Here is a 19744-nt window from a genome sequence, read left to right as displayed (position 1 = left end):
GTCCAGCACCGATACTTTTGTGCCAACATATCACGCGTTTATCGCAGCACTATTGGTATGCTTCAATACCTATGCATTACACGACCTGATTTGGCTTTCTATGTTAACAAACTCAGTCAGTATATGAACGCTCCTAGTGAATCTCACTGGAAGGCCATTAAACGAGTACTACGCTATCTGGTGGGCACCTTAGATCATGGGTTGTTCTTTACACAGGGGCAGTTTCAACTGATCTGCTACTCGAATGCTGACTGGGCATCTTCAGTTGAAGACAGGCGCTCTACTATGGGCTACGTGGTGTATTTAGGGCCTAATCCAGTAGCCTGGTGCTCAAAGAAGTAGGTTGTGGTCTCCAGGTCGTCATTTGAAGCTGAATATCGCAGCTTGGCAAATTGTGTCTCTGAGCTGGTATGGGTTCAGCAGTTGTTACAGGAAATAGGGGTTTCAATGGAACAAACACTAGTGGTCTGGTGTGATAATACCTCCACTGTGTCTATGGCAGCAAATTCAACACATCATGTAAGAGTCAAACACGTTGAGATAGACCACCACTTTGTTCGTGAAAAAGTCCTTGAAGGACTGCTCCAAGTCAACTATGTACCCTCAGCGCACCAAGTCGCAGATGTCCTTATAAAACCTGTTCCCCCCAAACATTTTTCTGATTTTCGGGAAGCGCTTCGAGTCACAGCAAGGAACTCAGTTTAAAATGATTTTGACAACGAGGAGAATGATAGAATATATAAAAGATAGTCAGTTGCTAGTAGTTAAGCTGTCAGTTACTAGTTAGTTAGCAGTTAAGTTGTTAGTAGTTATTCTGGTAAAAAAAGCTAACAGCTTCACAGTAGTCTCTATAAATGTTGTATCGATCCATTTCTGCAATCAATGAAAAATTTGTATATGCACTGCATAGTTAAGCATGCATAAATCATATTCTAACAGGGAAAACTCAGCTTCACAACAACCAAGTTTTTAATCTCTCCGTGCTTCCACAAGGTGGTTCCAAATGCTTTGATGATGACGGCCGACTCAAGCGAACTGGTAAATTCCACCAAGTTTATGACGACATCCCTTTGCACCAAACACTTGCTTATGTGATGTCACTGTTTTTTCCCTGTGCCAGGAATTGTATGGACGGCAAGTGCTCATATTATTACGGCTGTGATTGGTTCTGGCATCCTGTCCCTGGCTTGGGCCACTGCTCAGCTTGGATGGATAGCTGGTCCAGCAGTTATGTTTTTCTTCTCTTTTGTAACTTACTACACTTCTACTCTTCTTTCTGCTTGTTACCGCTGTGATGACCCTGTTAATGGCAAGAGAAACTATACTTACATGGATGCTGTCAGATCCAATCTTGGTAAACTAAAATGAAACTTTCATTTGCATTAACAAAATGGGAGGATTCTTCCTAAACTTGTAAACTTAACCTTTTTGTTTTTCAGGTGGGTTTAAGGTGAAGATATGTGGGTGGGTTCAATACTTGAACCTTTTTGGAATTGCCATTGGATACACAATTGCATCATCAATTAGCATGATGTGAGTTCCTTAACACAAGGGTTCCAGCCAGAACATGTTTGCTTTCCTTACTTGCGTTTGTTTGGGGGGCTAACAGGTTTTCTTTTTTTCTTTGTTTGTTGGTGTTTTCATTATAACGGGGCTATAAAAAGGTCTAGTTGCTTCCATGAAAGCGGTGGCAAGAATCGATTTCACATGAATAGCAACCCTTGTAGGATTGCTTTTGGCATTGCTGAAATCATGTTCTCTCAAGTTCCTGACTTTGATCTATTATGGTGGCTTTCCATTGTTGCTGCTGTTGTCCTTCAGTTACTCAACAATTGGGATTGGACTTGCTCTTGGAGTTACTAAAATAGTAGGTATGTATTAACAGCATTCTTTTAGACACTTAAAATGCAATCAGCCTGATGTTGTTGAGATGAACTTTTTAGAAAGGAAAATGGGTACGGTTTAGCTGACTTAGGGTGCTTTGTTTGGATAATGTACCAGCGAATGGAAAAATTAGGGAAAACCTGACTAGGACCAGTGTTGGAACCGTTACTCAAACACAAAAAACATTTAGGTTCCAGGGACTTGGAGATATAGCTTTTTGCCTTTCTTACTCCCTCATACTCATTGAAATTCAGGTATGTCATGTAACTTCATTTTATCTAATTTATCTAACTCCAATAGCAGTATGATACTTGTATAGGACACACTTAACGCTCCACCATCCGAATCAAAGACAATGAACAAGGCAACTTTGTTAGGTGTTGGAGTGACAACCTTGTTCTGCATGTTGTGTGGTTGCATGGGCTATGCTACTTTCAGAGACTTGTCCCCCGGAAACTATGAAGCACCGACATGGCTCTTCCGCCATCGTACCGGTGTCATACTGGTAAGCTCGGATATGTACAAGACACGCTGGGATACGACAAAAAGAAAGAGTTGGACACAGTCAAGAAACCGGAGTTGGAAAACGGACACTGGCGATGAAGAAGAGAAGGGAAGAAGAAGTAGTTCCACAGCGGGCAGTTTCTTTGGGTTTATATTAAACGCATCATTTTCTCTCCAAGTGTCCTTCTAGCTGATTGGATTTGGAGGACTTGGTTATTTATTATAACAAGCAATGGGGTTATATTTTGGATTATACACTTACACTTAACCCCATAATCCAATGTCATATTTGCTTCTTTTTTGTAGCAAATCGAAAAAGGATGCTCCATTTCCTACTATTTAACAGTTTGATGCGCCGAATCATAAGCCAAATGCAAACCGCCATAAATAAATAACAACGTGGCAGCACCTTAGAAAAAGACATCTCAGTAAGTGCCACGTGTAATTTTTAGCAATAAGTGGCAGAAACCCACATCCCCCTTTGCTTCTATTTAATTGAAAAACGATAAAGCTGCAAAAAACCATGTTCATTTTGACAAGTTTGATCCATTGAACAAGAAAAGAAAAATGCAGTCCATGAAGGAAAAAGCAGCCAACGTCGCGGCTTCGGCCAAATCTGGCTTGGAAAAGACCAAGGCTACCATGGAAGAGAAGGTGGTCCTTTCATTTCCTTCTCCTTGTATTTTATACACCAAAAACTTATTCTAATTTGGATTATGGTGCAGGTGGAGAAAGCAAGAAGCAATGACCAAATGGAGAAACAAATTGCCAAGGAAAGGAAAGAGGAGAGGATCCACCAGGCGGAGCTTAACAAACTAGAGGCTCGTCAGCATAATGCGGCGGCGAAACAAGCCGGAGCGGAGGGCGGATTCACCGCAACGGGAACTGGTACTTACAAAGCAACTGGGACTCACTCTTATTCCACCACAGGGGAACGTGGACAATCCACTGGAGCTCATCAGATGTCGGCGTTGCCTGGACATGGGAGTGGGCAGCCTGCAGGGCAAGTGGTTGAGGGTACTGCTGCTGCCCATCCTATTGGGTCAAATCTTGGTGTGGGAGGGGCCAAATCACATAATACTCGAGTGGAGGGAAATCCCCATGGATATGGTACTGGAGGGACTACCAGTTAATCCCTTTTTTCTTGTTTTATTTGAGGAAATAAGTAATGCAAAACATGATGCAGTTATGTTATGATAGAAATCAAATATTGAGCTTCATAGTCTGAAACAAGGTTTTTGCATGAATCTTGAGCCTAATGGTTATGATAACGCATAGACATTATCTTCAACAAAAATCAACTTTTATTGAATGAGTAAATTAAATCTGTATGTTTTTAGGGAATTAAAGCAAAGTTTTCGATAGGTGATCGCTTTTGGTCACTCACTTTTATTTTGACTAACTGACAGCTAACATTTTATCAATTAGCTGACCACATGAATAATCTATTAACTTGGCATTCTCCAACCTTCTCCTCTCCCCTCTCCCCCTTCCAACTCCCGCCGTTATCTTCTCATTGTTGATCCTTGTTTCGAAGCTTAAAAAATTTAAGTATGGCCAATTGTTACAATTTATTTGTGCAATTTTTACTATAGCAAATTAATTAAATATTATTGATTGGTTATTTACCTTATCCACATATAATTAGGTTTAAATTACAATTATACTAAAAATTTAATTAATTATATCATATTATTGACTCAAAATGGAAGCTATTAAACTAAATGGTGTGATAATTTACAGGCCTGTTAGAATGTAGTAATTTGACAAGAGAACAAAGACCATTCTATCAATAATGTGAACTTATTATTCCAAAAATGAAATCTAAAATTATAAGAGTCATAAAGATATAATGATATTACTGTTTTTCTATTAGTAGTGATGCATATCAATATTGTAGGGCCTAGTTTTTGACTCGGGGTCAATTACAAACCCAATACCCAAAACCCAGCACAGCACAAGTGGAGGGGATAGGATTTTGTTTTTTTATTTCAGTATAAAAACCGATTGTAATGGGGGAAATCGGTTCTAAAGAGACTGATCTTTGCATCTGTAAAAAGGGAGATTTTGGAAAAAAAAAGAAAAAATTAAAAAAAGAAATAAAAAGCAGAAGTTTTTAAGGTGATTTTTTGGCTTTTATTTTCTTTTTTTTTATTTCGAAATAATAAGAAAAGGGAAGAGTCTACCTCTATTCGCCGTCACCGGAGTGTTCGGAGGCCCCAAGGAGTGCGTCAGAAGAAAACATGAGGCTTTTTAGCTTTCCGGCCGCCGTGTTTGGCGGCGCCGGTGCCGGTGACCGGCGGCCGACGACCGGTTCCTTGGCTAGACCTTGGTCGATTTCTGGAGCGGGGGAGAGTGTTTTTTGAAGAAAAAAAATTTCTTTTCTGAAAAGTGGGAAGAATGAAATTTTTGAAAAAATTTTAGCTTAAATAGGCTTCCAAAACGTCGTCGTTTTGGGCAGCCTTCTCAGGCACCAAAGCGGCGCCGTTTTGATCTGGCCCGTTGGCCGACCCGACCCGCTCCAGGGGGATCCGCGTGTTTTCAAGGGATGGGCTAATTGCACTTTTAGCCCTTCCACTTTTTAATGGTTTTATAATCAAGTCTTTTAGTTTTTTTTAATTTCTCCCTATGATTTTTTTTGTTTTTTTAATTTAGTCCCTTCTGAAACCACGTCGTTTTAAAGGAGGACAAATTGCCTTTTTAGTCCCTCCATGTCTTGCGCGTGTTCAGAATAGTCCTTTCCCCTTATTTATTTGCAGATTTAAACGCCCACTTTCGTTTTAAAGTTCAATTTAGGGTGAGTTTGGATGGGCGGTGCGTTTACTTGCGGTTAGTGTAAAAACAGTGGTAGCGGTGAGATTAGATACTGTAATGATACTGTAGCGTGAGACAAAAAGTAAGCTAAACGCACTGCACCGCACCCAATCGCTAATCCAAACCCACCCTTAGTCCTTTTGGTTATTTGTTTACTTTCTTAATAAATTTCATATTATTACTGTTATTATTAATTATTGTTATTGTTATTTGCTCATTATATTTTTTAAATTTGAAATTTTCGTTATATATACATACATGTGTTTTTATATAATATATATAATATGCATATTTTTATAATCTATCTATATAAACATATACGGACCTATATATATTTTTATATTTCATAATTTTTATACATATCTATTTTTATACATGTCTATATATGTATTTTATTTTCATAAATATATATATACTTACATGTTCTTCATATTTTTTAGATATGTATTTTATATATGTTCTTTATATTTTATGATTCATATATATACCTATATATATACTTTTTATATTTTATGATAGTTACATACGTATATATGTATATGCTTACTTATATATATATTTATATAATAATTTTAAAATATGTACATACATATATTTTTCATATTTCTATAATTTTATGTATATACATATATATATATATATATCTTTTATAGTTTTATAGTTTTATACATTTTCTTTGTTTATTTCTTTATTTATATTTTCATTATTTGTTTTGAAAGAATGTTTTAATTTTATTGCTTATATGCTTGCGATTGTGTACTATATTAGTTTGTCTTTGTATTTATTTTATTTTGTAGCCCTTGCTTGTATTATTTTGCTTACATCATCATAAGTGTCATTCCATTACGTCAATTTTTACCTAGATTCAAAAAAAAGAAATTTTAAAGATATAAGTAATACTCGATATTTGGGATCTTCGAGAGAATCGAGCCCTAACGTATTGGGTTTCGATTTTCTTCGTTGAATCTAAATAATCAAGATTACTCTTTTAAATATATATAATAAAAAACTCATTATCGGGAATTCAATACGTTGTGTCCTAACGTATTGGATATGACATGTTGTTTTCCCGAGATGAGAATTTTTTCTAAAAAAATAATAAAGGCAGTATTTTGCATTTAGATTTGAGAAAGTCGTGCCCTAACTTACTGGGTTTCAATTTTCACAATAAATCTAAATACGTGAATATTTTCAAACTCAAGTTTTAAACGATCTCAGGAATTAAAAAAATTGTGTCCTAACTTACTGGTCGTGACCCTTTTTTTTTTCGAGATAGCTAAATATCTTTTAAATAAGTAAATTTTGACATTCATTCGCGTATCAGGAATTCGAGACGTTGTGTCCTAACTTATTGGATATGATGCTTTTTTTTCGATTAACGTGAAATATGCTTCTTTTCCCAAAAACTTTTCAACATTTTAATACAAGGATCGTATTTTTAAAATTCTTCAAAGTTTTTTAATTCTCGACATCAAGACATTAACTAATCAACTAGGTACCAATTTTTTGGGCGTTACGAGGGTGCTAATCCTTCCTCGTACGTAACCGACTCCCGAACCCGTTTTTCTGAATTTCGTGGACCAAAATCATTTTTTAATAAAATCAAATCGTTTATTAAAAATAACCACTTTTCGAGGTGATTCGATCACACCTCATCAAAAAGGATCGGTGGCAACTCCCATTTTAATTTTCGTTTTCAAAATCCAAGTTGACCCTGTTTTATCAAAAAAAATAGTGTCAACAGCTTGGTGACTCCACTAGGGAACCAAAATAAGTGAGTCGAGCCACAAGTTGATTACTTTTTGTCTTTTTGTTGAAAATTGAAAACTTGATTTAAATATACCACCCTTTCATTGCATTTCATTCATCATTATTACAATTTTCATTGTTGTGGTTTATAATTGCTGTGTTGGTTTAAATTTTGGTATCTTTTTGCACATTACATTGCATGACCTTTGGTCACACCCTTTTCAAGTGGGAGTGAGAAGCTACTCCTTTGTGAGGTTTTCACCTCCGTGCAGGATAGTGGATCGCTTTCAGGATACATCTGTACCTATGTCTTCGTGAGATTTTCATCTCCGTGCAGCCATAGGGAAATGTATTCCCCTGAACCGAAGTCGATCCATATGAGCCTATAATGGGTGAGAATCGAGGAATCTACTGGTTCGGGTACCTTTGCTTTAGAACTAAAACCACATGTAGAATACCTTAGGAGCCCACCCTAGGTAGAACCACTTCAAACCCCTAGTAGTCACCCAAATAGGTGTTTTATTTATTCCTGCTTGCTTTTGCTTTGTACTAACCTGTTTTCTTTTTTGCTATGATTGCATTGCATTTTCTTCATAAAAAAAGAGGTGTTGATTCACGTTCAGTTGTTAAATAGAGAGCTTGTCATAAGAAAATAGGTTTCTTGATAAAGTGGATGATAATACGGTTGTCCGAATATGGTCCAAGAAAACGTGATAGTTTAATGGATGACTACACGACTATTGCTCCATTGCCCGAGGATTCAAGATGACAAAGATTATTTGAAAGCCGCTGAACTTTCTTAAAGAGGAGCCAACGAGCATCACGACGATGAATGAGTAACGAGTCGCGGCCCAGATCAAGCAAAAAGGAGATAAAAGAGATGTCCCTTTTGAGGAGTTTGTGAAATTTATCTTAACGCTCGAATAAAGAAGAGGATCGAATGTCTCCGCCTATGAGGGCAAAGCCGTATATATATTCGTTTTATGTAAAGAGATTTGTTTTCTAGTAAAGTTGTTCTAATAGAATTGAATCAAGAATCAACGTCTCTTTTTGCATTCATTTCATTCATTTGCATTACATTGCATCATATGCATTAGATTTTTACAAAATGACCCTAATTAATTAAAATTATGACAGTTACCCTGGAAACCAACAAAAATTTGCCAACTAGATATCACTACGGTACCCGTCGTAAAACCAAAGCAATGGACCAGAGATTAGAAAGACTGGAACAATTGCAAAAGGGGATGCAATATCAGATGCAAGAAAAGCTAGCTAAAATGCAGCGAGACATGAAAGAATCCCAAAGAGATTTATTGAGTCATTTAAAGCAGTTAATGGCTGGGGGGCATGATAAGGGAAAGAACACTGTGGTAAATTCTAGGGATGATCACGAAGACTCTTCCTATCCTCCAGGTTTCGCCTCAACTAATATCCAGGTGCAACTAGAGGTGTACCCAAAAAGGGTACCTGTCACCATTAGATTCCAATACCAAGTTGGTACCCCAGTATCGATGAACTTTCCAACAGGCTCGGGTTCTAATCCCGGGGATAATCCTACCAATCTCGTGGTTCCTGATCTCGACGATGTAGCAGAAATAGAAAAGGTAAGAGCGGACCTGCCAAAACAACTAGAAGACAGGTGTAAGTGGCTAGAGAAGAAGTTTAAAGCCATGAAAAATGTCGATTACCATCGAGGAATGGACGCTAAAGATTTGAGCTTGGTACCAGATTTGGTGCTCCCTCCCAAATTTAAAATGCCGGAGTTTGAGAAGTATAACGAGACTAGTTGTTCTGAAGCTCATGTCACTATGTTCTGTCGAAGGATGACGGGATACATCAACAATGATCAATTGTTAATTCATTGCTTCCAAGATAGCTTGACCGGGTCGGCTGCCAAATGGTACAACTAGTTGAGCCGTGTCGACATCCACTCATGTAAGGACTTGGCACAGGCTTTTATGAAGTAATACAGCCATGTAACAGACATGACACCTGACAGAATTACACTGCAGAATATGGAAAAGAAGTCAGGTGAGAGCTTCAGATAATATGCCCAAAGATGGAGAGAGGTAGCGACACAAGTTCAGCCACCTCTTTTGGAGAAAGAAACCATAATGCTTTTCATCAACACTCTGAAAGTACCGTTCATTAACCATATGTTAGGAAGTGCTACCATGAGCTTCTCAGATGTAGTGATATCTGGCGAGATAATTGAAAACGTCATAAGAAGTGGGAAGATAGATGTGGGGGAAAGTACCAAAAGATCAACCCCAAAGCACAAAGAAAATGAAGTGAGCAACATGAGCTTGTATAATAATGGGTATTCAAAATCAGTCACTGTAGGCCAGCTAAGGACGGTAGCAGCTAGCTATCAAGGCCTCTCAAAGCAATAATCTAACTCGAGGCCAAACACAGGAAGACTCCAGTTCACACCCATTTCGATGACGTATAAGGAGTTATATCAGAATCTGTTTGATGCGCATGTAATAGTCTATTTCTACTCAAAACCCCCACAACCTTCATACCTCAAATGGTACGACGCGAATGCACAATGCGATTATCATGCGGGAATTACGGGGCATTCCATAGAAAATTGCATTGTTTTTAAAAAAGTGGTTGAAAGGCTTATCAGTATGGGCATTGTCAAATTGGATGATTTATCTAGTGCAAAAATTCCACTACCCAATCATGATTGATAATTGAGTGAATACAATGCATGAAGAATTTGGGAAATGTTCACATCAATGCTATTTGTGAAAAAGCAATTGAAGAAGAGACCTTATTAGATATTCGCCCTTATAAACCTAGGAGTGTTCTAAATAATGGGACAGCAGAAGAGACCCTGTAGTATTTAGAGTCTACTTAGAGTAATATTCAGAACACTCTTGTTGCTTTCATCCTAGAGGCAACAAAAACTCTTTTGTGAAACAGGCTCATGTCTGAACGTCGTTATTTTAATGAAATATATCTTTGCGATCATTTTTGAGCCAATACTCTTTCATTCTTTATGAATAATTATTCTTTCGTTCTTTTTCTTCCAAATCAACCTTTCATTCATAATTATATTGTACAGATAATTATTCTTAAATTCATATATTCTTTGTATATTCTTTTGCACCTACAATAGGTCATTGGATATCAACGACATGAGTGACGCTGCTACAAACTCAGAATCTCCTTTTGAGTGAGACATGTGTTTAGAGGGATCTCATGACTTTGAAGGTGACATAGATTGTAGCCTATCTCCGGACTTGTTGAGGATGGTAGAATAAGATCCTACCTTACAAAGAATCAATGGAGTCCATGGCTTTTCTCTATGTGGGGCATGAAGTTCATTTGGTCAATCTCGCCAAAAGAGTTTGGCGGTCATCGATTTATCTTCGTAGGTAGAAGCTGTTTCATGTGCCAATGTCACAAAGTCGACAGTTAGTAAATTCTTGAAAAATACATATGTCGGTATAGAATGCCAAAAAGGATCATATCCGACACGCACTAAATTTGAACAACAGCACAATATCAAAAGTTTGTAGTATGTTCACGATTAATGCCATATCGCCCAAAAAAAGAAGAAAAAGAAGAAAAAGGAGAAGAGTTCGCCCTAGATGATTTCACGAGAGGGGTCTGGTATTGAAGAAGATCTTCCCCATACAAAAGAACTTCATGCCAAGCTGGGAAGAACCTTATGTGAAAGACCTTATCTGGAAAAGCGTCAATCTTGATCGGAAGGGATAACAAGAACATGCCTAATCCTATGAGTTCAGATTCAATAAAAATATAAAAAAAAGAGAGAAAAAAAAAAGAAAAAGAATAAAAAGAAAGAAGAAGAGAAAAGAAAAAAAGAGAAGGAGATGCCAAAGTAAAAACCCGCAAATGGCGCCTTGAGACCAAAAGGGATTTGAGTTGAAAACCCGAAAATGGCGGCTCAAATTTTGGATCAAATTGGGGCATGAGGTGATCAGAGTAGCTCAAATTTTGATCAGATCGGGGCATGTGATGATCTTGCTATACCTAAATCAACAAGAAAGGGTAGGCAACATCTTGAGGCATCGACAAAGTCCAGTAGATCTCCTAAACACATGTCAAACTCAGAAAGGTCTTTAGAAAGTTTGTACAGAGAAGTTCAAGCTGCGATATTTGGGGCACCTAACCTTCATACTATTTATATATTGAATTTGCTAATCTTGGAATATTTCTTTCTCAAAATACATGCTCTCAATCAATTCATCTTTTATTCTTGATAATTTATTCATTTCGAGCTATGCTTCCAAATTAATTTTATTTTTATCCACGGTTATGATCCTTTTGCAAGCATGTTGCATTGGAATAATGATTAATGGACTAATAATACTTTCACAATGGAAGTTTTGCATATTTACTCTAGAAGTTTTTAAATGATATAGGAACCTGAAACAAGACTATTGTTTAGAACACACCAAGTTCAAAGGTTGAAATGTCTAAGAAGGAAAAGTCTAAATTCAGACTATCCTTTCAGATTTTGTTGTCCAAGCATTGATGGAACAAAATGACAAGATATCATGTCGGTGACAAAGCTTCAATGAACAAGCAAGCAGTGATATCCGAGTGGGAAGAAGATGGTGTCCTAAAATTACAGTGGACTTAACCTTGAAGATTACAGCGGATAGAACTCTGGAGATTATAGTAGGGGTAATCCGATTAAGTAAGAAATGAGTGTTACCAGCCGAGCAAGATAGCATTCTGACGTATTGGTAATGAAACCTTGATGAAGAACGAGGAATAACAACTCAAACATTAAGGAATCATCTTCATGACATTCTGCAAATGTCATTCATACGCGTCTAGTTAGGAGTAGTTGATTCATTCTGATCATGTCATCCTAATCACTAGGCACAATTAGGTTAATAAAATAGAACATACATGTCATGTTCCCCAGAGAACAGATCAGTGAAAATAGCAGATCTTGCCTTCCTGTACTGACAGCGAAGCAGATTGAAGACACCAGCCTTACATTCCTGTACTGACAGTGGAGCAGACTGAAGATAGCAGACCTTGTCTTCCTATATTGACAGCGAAGTAGATCGAAGATAGCAGATCTCGTCTTCCTGTATTGGCAGTGAAGTAGATCAAAGATAGCAGATCTTGTCTTCCTGTATTGGCAGCGAAGTAGATCGAAGATAGCAGATCTTGCTTTCCTATACTAACAGTGAAGCATATCGAAGATATTATAGTTTGCAATAAAGCAGACTGAAGATAGCAGATCTTGTCTTCCTGTATTGGCAGTGAAGTAGATCGAAGATAGCAGATCTTGTCTACTTGTATTGGCAGCGAAGTAGATCGAAGATAGCAAATCTTATCTTCCTGTATTGGTAGTAAAGTAGATCGAAGATAGCAGATCTTACCTTCCTATACTAGCAGTGAAGCAGATCGAAGATACTATAGTTTTCAGTAAAGCAGACTGAAGATAGCAGATCTTACATTCCTGTACTGGCAGCAAAGCATATCGAAGACACTAGCCTTGCCTTCATATACTGACAGCGGAGCAGACTGAAGATAGCAAATCATGCCTTCCTGTACCGGCAACGAAGCAGATCGAAGACACCAGCCTTGTCTTCCTATACTGACCGCGGAACAGACTGAAGATAGTAGATCTTGCCTTCCTGTACTAACAGTGAAGCAGATCGAAGACACCATAGTTTGCAGCAAAGCAAACTGAAGATAGCAGATATTGCCTTCTTGTACTGGCAGCGAAGCAGATTGAAAAACAACGAATCTTATCTCCCCAGCGTTAAGACTGAAAGCATCAGATCTTGTCTTCCTGTATTGGCAGCGAAGTAGATCGAAGATGACAGATCTTATCTCTCTGAAGTTACCGTAGAGCAGATTGTATCCAATCTTATCTCCCTGAAGTTGCAGTGAAGTAGATTGAAGTTACTAGTCCTATCTCCCTTATGTTGCAGTGGAGTGGATTAAAACCACATATCTTATCTCTCTGAAGTTGCAGTAGAGCAGATCGCATCCAATCTTATCTCCCTGAAGTTGTAGTGGAGCAGATTAAAGAAATCAATCCTATCTTCTTGAAGTTGCAGTGAAGCGGATTAAAATGACAGATCTTATCTCTCTAAAGTTGCAGTAGAACGGATCACACCATGACAAGTCTTATCTCCCTAAAGTTGCAGTAGAGCAGACTGGAGATAACAAACTTTATCTCCCTGAAGTTGAAATGGAGCAAATTGAAGCTACTAATTCTATCTCCCTGAAGTTGCAGTAGAACGGATTAAAATGATAAATCTTATACCTCTGAAGTTGCAATAGGTCAAATTAAATCTATCATAGCAAGTCTTATCTCCCTGATGTTGCAGTGGAACAGACTAAAACCACGAATCTCGTCCCCCTGAAGTTGCTGCGAAGAAGATTGAAGCTACAAGTCAGATCTCTCTGAAGTGCAGTGTAGTGGATTGACGCAACACGACACAGTAGACTAGAGTAAAACTATTTGAGGAATAGAAGTGCCAAAAGAAGTTAAGATTTAGCAACACCGAGCAAAAATTGATCCCTTTTGATGTCTTTGCTCTATTCTCGTTACACGACAATGAGCAAAGAGGGTCAGCTGTAGGGCCCAATTTTTTACCCGGGGCCCAATTACAAACCCAATCCCCAAAACCCAGAACCCAATTATAATACCAAAACCCAAGCCCAACCAAGCCCAATACCCAAATTCCCAATAGTCAGACTAGGGTTTCAGTTTTCTGAAGCCCTAGCCTAGAGCCACACGTCCACTTGCCCTGTCCTCCACTTGCCCTGTCTTCTGACATTGCCGCCGCCTGTCACCGTCGCCCACCTGCTCCATCAACATCAGTTACCTGCAAATAATAAAGAGAAAGCAAAGCACAACACAAGTGGAGGGGATAGGATTTTGTTTTTTTATTTCGATATAAAAACCGATTGTAAACCGATTGTAAGGGGGAAATCGATTTTAAAGAGACCGATCTTTGCATCTGTAAAAGGGGAGATTTTGGAAAAAAAATTAAAAAAAGAAATAAAAAAGTAGAAGTTTTTAAGGTGATTTTTTGGCTTTTATTTTCTTTTTTTTTTATTTCGAAATAATAAGAAAAGGGAAGAGTTTACCTCTATTCGCCGTCACCGGAGTGTTCGGAGGCCCCAAGGAGTGCGTCGGAAAAAAAAGAGGCTTTTTAGCTTTCCGGCCGCCGTGTTTGGCGGCACCGGCGCCGGTGACCGGCGGTCGACGCGGCGGCCGATGACCGGTTCCTTGGCTGGACCTTGGCCAATTTCTGGAGCGGGGGAGAGTGTTTTTTGAAAAATTTTTTCTTTTCTGAAAAGTAGGAAGAATGAAATTTTTGAAAATTTTTTAGCTTAAATAAGCTTCCAAAACGTCGTCGTTTTGGGCAGCCTTCTCAGGCACCAAAGCGACGCCGTTTTGACCTGACCCGTTGGCCGACCCGACCCGCTCCAGGGGGATCCGCGTTTTTTCAAGGGATGAGCTAATTGCACTTTTAGCCCTTCCGCTTTTTAATGGTTTTATAATCAAGTCTTTTAGTTTTTTTTTTAATTTCTCCCTATGATTTTTTCGTTTTTTAATTTAGTCCCTTCTAAAACCACGTCGTTTTAAAGGAGAAGGACAAATTACCTTTTTAGTCCCTCCATGTCTTGCGCGTGTTCAGAATAGTCATTTCCCCTTATTTATTTGCAGATTTAAACCCCCACTTTCGTTTTAAAGTTTAATTTAGTCCTTTTCGTTATTTGTTTACTTTCTTAATAAATTTCATATTATTACTATTATTATTAATTATTGTTATTGTTATTTGCTCATTATATTATTTAAATTTGAAATTTTCGTTATATATACATACATGTGTTTTTATATAATATATATAATATGCATATTTTTATAATCTATCTATATATACATATACGGACCTATATATATTTTTATATTTCATAATTTTTATACATATCTATATACATGTCTATATATGTATTTTATTTTCATAAATATATATATATACTTACATGTTCTTCATATTTTTTAGATATGTATTTTATATATGTTCTTTATATTTTATGATTCATATATATACCTATATATATACTTTTTATATTTTATGATAGTTACATACGTATATATGTATATGCTTACTTATATATATATTTATATAATAATTTTAAAATATGTACATACATATATTTTTCATATTTCCATAATTTTATGTAAATACACATATATATCTTTTATATTTTTATAGTTTTATACGTTTTCTTTGTTTATTTCTTTATTTATATTTTCATTATTTGTTTTGAAAGAATGTTTTAATTTTATTGCTTATATGCTTGCGATTGTGTACTATATTAGTTTGTCTTTGTATTTATTTTATTTTGTAGCCCTTGCTTGTATTATTTTGCTTACATCATCATAATTGTCATTCCATTACGTCAATTTTTACCTAGATTCAAAAAAAAGAAATTTTAAAAATATAAGTAATACTCGATATTTGGGATCTTCGAGAGAATCGAGTCCTAACGTATTGGGTTCCGATTTTCTTCGTTGAATCTAAATAATCAAGATTACTCTTTTAAATATATATAATAAAAAACTCATTATCGGGAATTCAATACGTTGTGTCCTAACGTATTGGATATGACATGTTGTTTTCCTGAGATGAGAATTTTTTCTAAAAAATAATAAAGGCAGTATTTTGCATTTAGATTTGAGAAAGTCGTGCCCTAACTTACTGGGTTTCGATTTTCACAATAAATCTAAATACGTGAATATTTTCAAACTCAAGTTTTAAACGATCTCAGGAATTAAAAAAATTGTGTCCTAACTTACTGGTCGTGACCCCTTTTTTTCGAGATAGCTAAATATCTTTTAAATAAATAAATTTTGACATTCATTCGCGTATCAGGAATTCGAGACATTGTGTCCTAACTTACTGGATATGATGCTTTTTTTCTCGATTAACGTAAAATATGCTTCTTTTCGCAAAAATTTTCAACATTTTAATACAATGATCGTAATTTTAAAATTCTTCAAAGTTTTTTAATTCTCGACATCAAGACATTAACTAATCAACTAGGTACCAATTTTTTGGGCGTTACGAGGGTGCTAATCCTTCCTCGTACGTAACCGACTCCCGAACCCATTTTTCAGAATTTCGTGGACCAAAATCGTTGCTTTAATAAAATCAAATCGTTTATTGAAAACAACCACTTTTCGAGGTGATCCGATCACACCTCATCAAAAAGGATCGGTGGCGACTCCCAATTTTAATTTTCATTTTCAAAATCGAATTCGATCCCGTTTTATCAAAAAAATGGTGTCAACAAATATCAATTAATATTAATTTATTTTGTTCTGTAATTTCAGATTTATCAAAAATTAAAAAAAAAGAGTAAATATTTAATATATATATAGATAGATATTTAATATTAAAAAAATTTGAAATGTGAAATATTGATGCATGAATTTCAATAAAAAATTATTATTTATTACGAGTAAAAAATTTGGAACTTTAATATTTTTTAATTCAATTAGTAGGGTATCTAGATGGTCGGTTCGGTTATTAATCGAACCGAGCTAGAATTAACTGAATTAATTGAATTGTATAATTTTTTAACTGTTAACCGAATAAAAAAGTTTCAAAAAGAATTAACCGAACCGAATTTATATGTTTCTGCATTTTGGTTAAAACAAGTATAAAATATATAAAAGAATAGATTGAAATTAGTTGAAATATATATATACTTTTTGTCTTGAAAGTTAACCGAATTAATTGAAATTTTATGTTTTCAAACACTACATTAAGTCTTGAGATTAACATATAATCAACACATAATATTAATTATTAAGTTCAATTAATTCAGTTAATTATCTGATTTTAAGTCGAATTAATCAATATCCAAAATTTTAAAAAATTATCAACCGACTTCTTACCGAACTAAGTTCAGTCATTGACAAATTAACCGAATTAAATCAATTTAACCAATTAATTTGTTAACCAAAGTTTGAATTCTACTAATACAGATTTGAAATTTTGATGGGTGCAAAACGTATTGCACCGATTTATTACTGAAAGAATATGCAGCAGTCGACAGGATTACTCTGAAATGACTCAAATCAAGTATCTCCTTAATGAAATGGAATTGTCTGGTAAAAAAAAAAAAGAAAAAAAAAAGACTTCAACGCATAAACTTGGATTATTTGGCCTACCAATCAAAACGCTTACAAAACAACATTAGATACTGAAAAATTGCGGATACCAAACCTGAGAGTCATGAAGTAAAAGACTAATTAAGTAAAAAACTCAAACAGTAAAAACACAGCAATTCAACGGCTAGCATGTTATACAAGGGCTCTATCTGATACAACACTTCATTACATGAATCTCCTGCTATTAACTACTTGGAATGCACTAGTAACCAATGCAAGCCCTCACACTACTGACTTCCGCAACTCCGCTGCACCATGTGCAAAGTGACATCTTTCTCCAAACGTGCAACTTCCCTTTGCAAAATTGTCGCACAACTTCGTTTTGTAGTTGCTTCCTGGATGCCCTTGACCACCATGCGCACCAGGTGTTTTGGCAGGACCTGGAACCGGACCTAGGCTGCTGATTAGTTCTCTAACCATTGCACTCGCTTCTTTAATTTGCTCAAATGATCCTTCAAGCTCGATGTTCCTAAGTGATGGATCTGACTCATGCTCCCGAATAGATAGCTTTGCTCCTGTTTGACGACATATCTGTTTCGAGTGCACACCACCTTTCCCTATGATGGCTCCTGCAAGGGAAGCATCCACACTAATTTTTGCAGTTGCTGAAGCACCAAATGTAGCAGCAGGACCTGATGGGGGTGGTGGTTCCATCCGACTGCCCATACGACCAGGAAGAGGTGCCATGGAACGGGGATCATCTTGAGATGGAGCAATAGGCTTGCCAAGTTCCCACTCTCCATGTGCAAAATGACATTTGTCACCATACTTACAACCTTCAGGGCCACTAAATTTGTTGCATAAGCGAGTTTTGACTTGGGAGCCAGATCCATGCGGGACTGCAGCTGTTGCTGTCACATTTCTAGAAGCCGGTGGAACAGCTGGTGCAAGGTTCATCATCTGGGCCACCGCATTGTAACCTCCAGGAACATAGTGCAGGAAATGGCAGCTCTCACCAAATTGACAACCAGCAGTACTGCAATTAAAACAACACAGGAATCAGCTAAATATAAACCATTAGAAGATGACATACATACACTTCACCGGTATAAGATGTCAAACCCAGATATTCAGTAGACCAGAAACCTAGCTAGAGCAAGCACACAGCAAATATCTTAAATGCATAACAGCGAAAAGAACCAGACCACACTAGTTCCCTGTCATGTTTTCTATTAGAGTTTGCAATCACCGGATCAACAAAACAAACCACAAAACCTTCATCCAGAAAATAGTAAAACAACATCAAACATGAAAGAGCTCCAATGACATAATTTTGACAAAAACACATCATACCTGAATTTCATCATGCTTCGAATTATAACTTACCATCGGACTCGATAACTGTACCGGTTTTGAAAGTTTTTACCATTTAATTCAATCTTAGGTACAGTTTATAAGTTGAAACAAATGATACATCTTTGATATAATTTGCCTTTTTCACCAAGCAGATCTCTGTTAATCACTAACTTGATTATGATCAAACAACAGTAATGTACCTGTCATAGCTCAATACCCCACATTTGATTAGCAAAATCACAAATTTTTAACTATCAGTATTGGCTAATTTAAAAAGTTAAATTCTTTACAGTATATGCATTAGAAATGAATTATTAAAAAAAAAACAGAATTTAAGTACAATATAAACTGAACAACACCAATATTTATTATTTAGGTAGGTATAAGAATTTTAACCTGAAAAATTTGGTGCAAGGCTTCGATTTGCTTCCTACACCAGTTGATAAAGATTCCATTTCTGTTGCACAACATTAATTAATTACTTTTTCTCTTTTATTGAAATTACCTCCAAAAAATTACACGTTATTAGTTCTTCATTTAAGCTGTTATTGAAATTTAATTACTAATAATTATATAATTAATTACTTCTATATTAACACTTGAACAAGCTGGTGAATATTAACAGGAACAAAGACCACATATTAGAGAGAAAAAAGGAGGGGAGGGGCAAACCTGGCTTAGATTTCTTGATGCCGCCATTAGCATTAAACCCAGCTTCACGTCTTCCTCTTTTACGAGCATCCATTTGAGAACTTTGCTTTTAATGAAAAATCACAGATCCATATCCAAAGGAAAAAGATACCAACAAAAAAATCAAATGACTGCAAGAGTTTCAGGAACCCTAAAAACCAAAGAAAGAGGAATGTAAAAGCCCAGAGAGAGAAGGAAGAAGAAGAGTAACCCTAGCTTGGGAGAAGATGAGGAAGAGAAACAAAGCCAGAGAGAGTGGGAAAAAAGGTTGAAAGATAGAGATATTTAATAGCTAGTAGCTAGGGCTGATAATTCACGGCCATAATAATCCAAAAGAATCTTAGCCATTTTGAGGTCCTTTTTGGGCTTTATTTCTAATCCAACTTCGATTAGGTCCAAATCAGCCTAACTTTCTTTATATCCATTCAAGTCCAGCCCCTGACTGCCATTTCCTCTTGGGTTAATTTTACTTGATACCCTCCATACTATAAACTAATTTTTAAATTGGTTCCCTAACTTCAAAATGTTTCAATTTAATCCTTGAACTAAAGTACTGCTAGCCAATTAACTTTGGCATTAAATTTCAATTTGGATCTGATG

At 36.4% G+C, this 19744-nt stretch overlaps 3 protein-coding genes across 3 annotated transcripts; 2 read left to right on the top strand and 1 right to left on the bottom strand.

Moving 5' to 3' along the window:
• Window positions 1-727: 727 nt before the first annotated feature.
• Window positions 728-2726, top strand: LOC121213613 (amino acid permease 2). The gene is made up of 6 exons (XM_041086411.1): window positions 728-782; window positions 916-1038; window positions 1121-1354; window positions 1440-1533; window positions 1653-1871; window positions 2002-2726. Exons 1-5 carry the CDS (start codon window positions 728-730, stop codon window positions 1861-1863), a joined length of 717 nt encoding a protein of 238 aa, XP_040942345.1. The 3' UTR covers window positions 1864-1871; window positions 2002-2726.
• Window positions 2675-3618, top strand: LOC107921338 (late embryogenesis abundant protein 46). The gene is made up of 3 exons (XM_016851211.2): window positions 2675-2816; window positions 2952-3042; window positions 3114-3618. The coding sequence occupies exons 2-3, from the start codon at window positions 2956-2958 to the stop codon at window positions 3519-3521; spliced, it is 495 nt and encodes a 164-aa protein (XP_016706700.1). The 5' UTR covers window positions 2675-2816; window positions 2952-2955; the 3' UTR covers window positions 3522-3618.
• Window positions 3619-17123: 13505 nt separating this feature from the next.
• Window positions 17124-19489, bottom strand: LOC107922185 (zinc finger CCCH domain-containing protein 14). Its single transcript, XM_016852079.2, has 3 exons — window positions 19127-19489; window positions 18851-18911; window positions 17124-18134 (listed from the first exon to the last, which is right to left on the bottom strand). The coding sequence occupies exons 1-3, from the start codon at window positions 19197-19199 to the stop codon at window positions 17381-17383; spliced, it is 888 nt and encodes a 295-aa protein (XP_016707568.2). The 5' UTR covers window positions 19200-19489; the 3' UTR covers window positions 17124-17380.
• Between the last annotated feature and the right edge of the window lie 255 nt (window positions 19490-19744).

The sequence above is a fragment of the Gossypium hirsutum genome, chromosome D01 (genome assembly GCF_007990345.1).
Source record: "Gossypium hirsutum isolate 1008001.06 chromosome D01, Gossypium_hirsutum_v2.1, whole genome shotgun sequence".
Taxonomy (NCBI): Eukaryota; Viridiplantae; Streptophyta; class Magnoliopsida; order Malvales; family Malvaceae; genus Gossypium; species Gossypium hirsutum.
The sequence above is the reverse complement of the archived record's forward strand: the minus strand, read 5'-3'. Positions and strand labels throughout refer to the sequence as shown.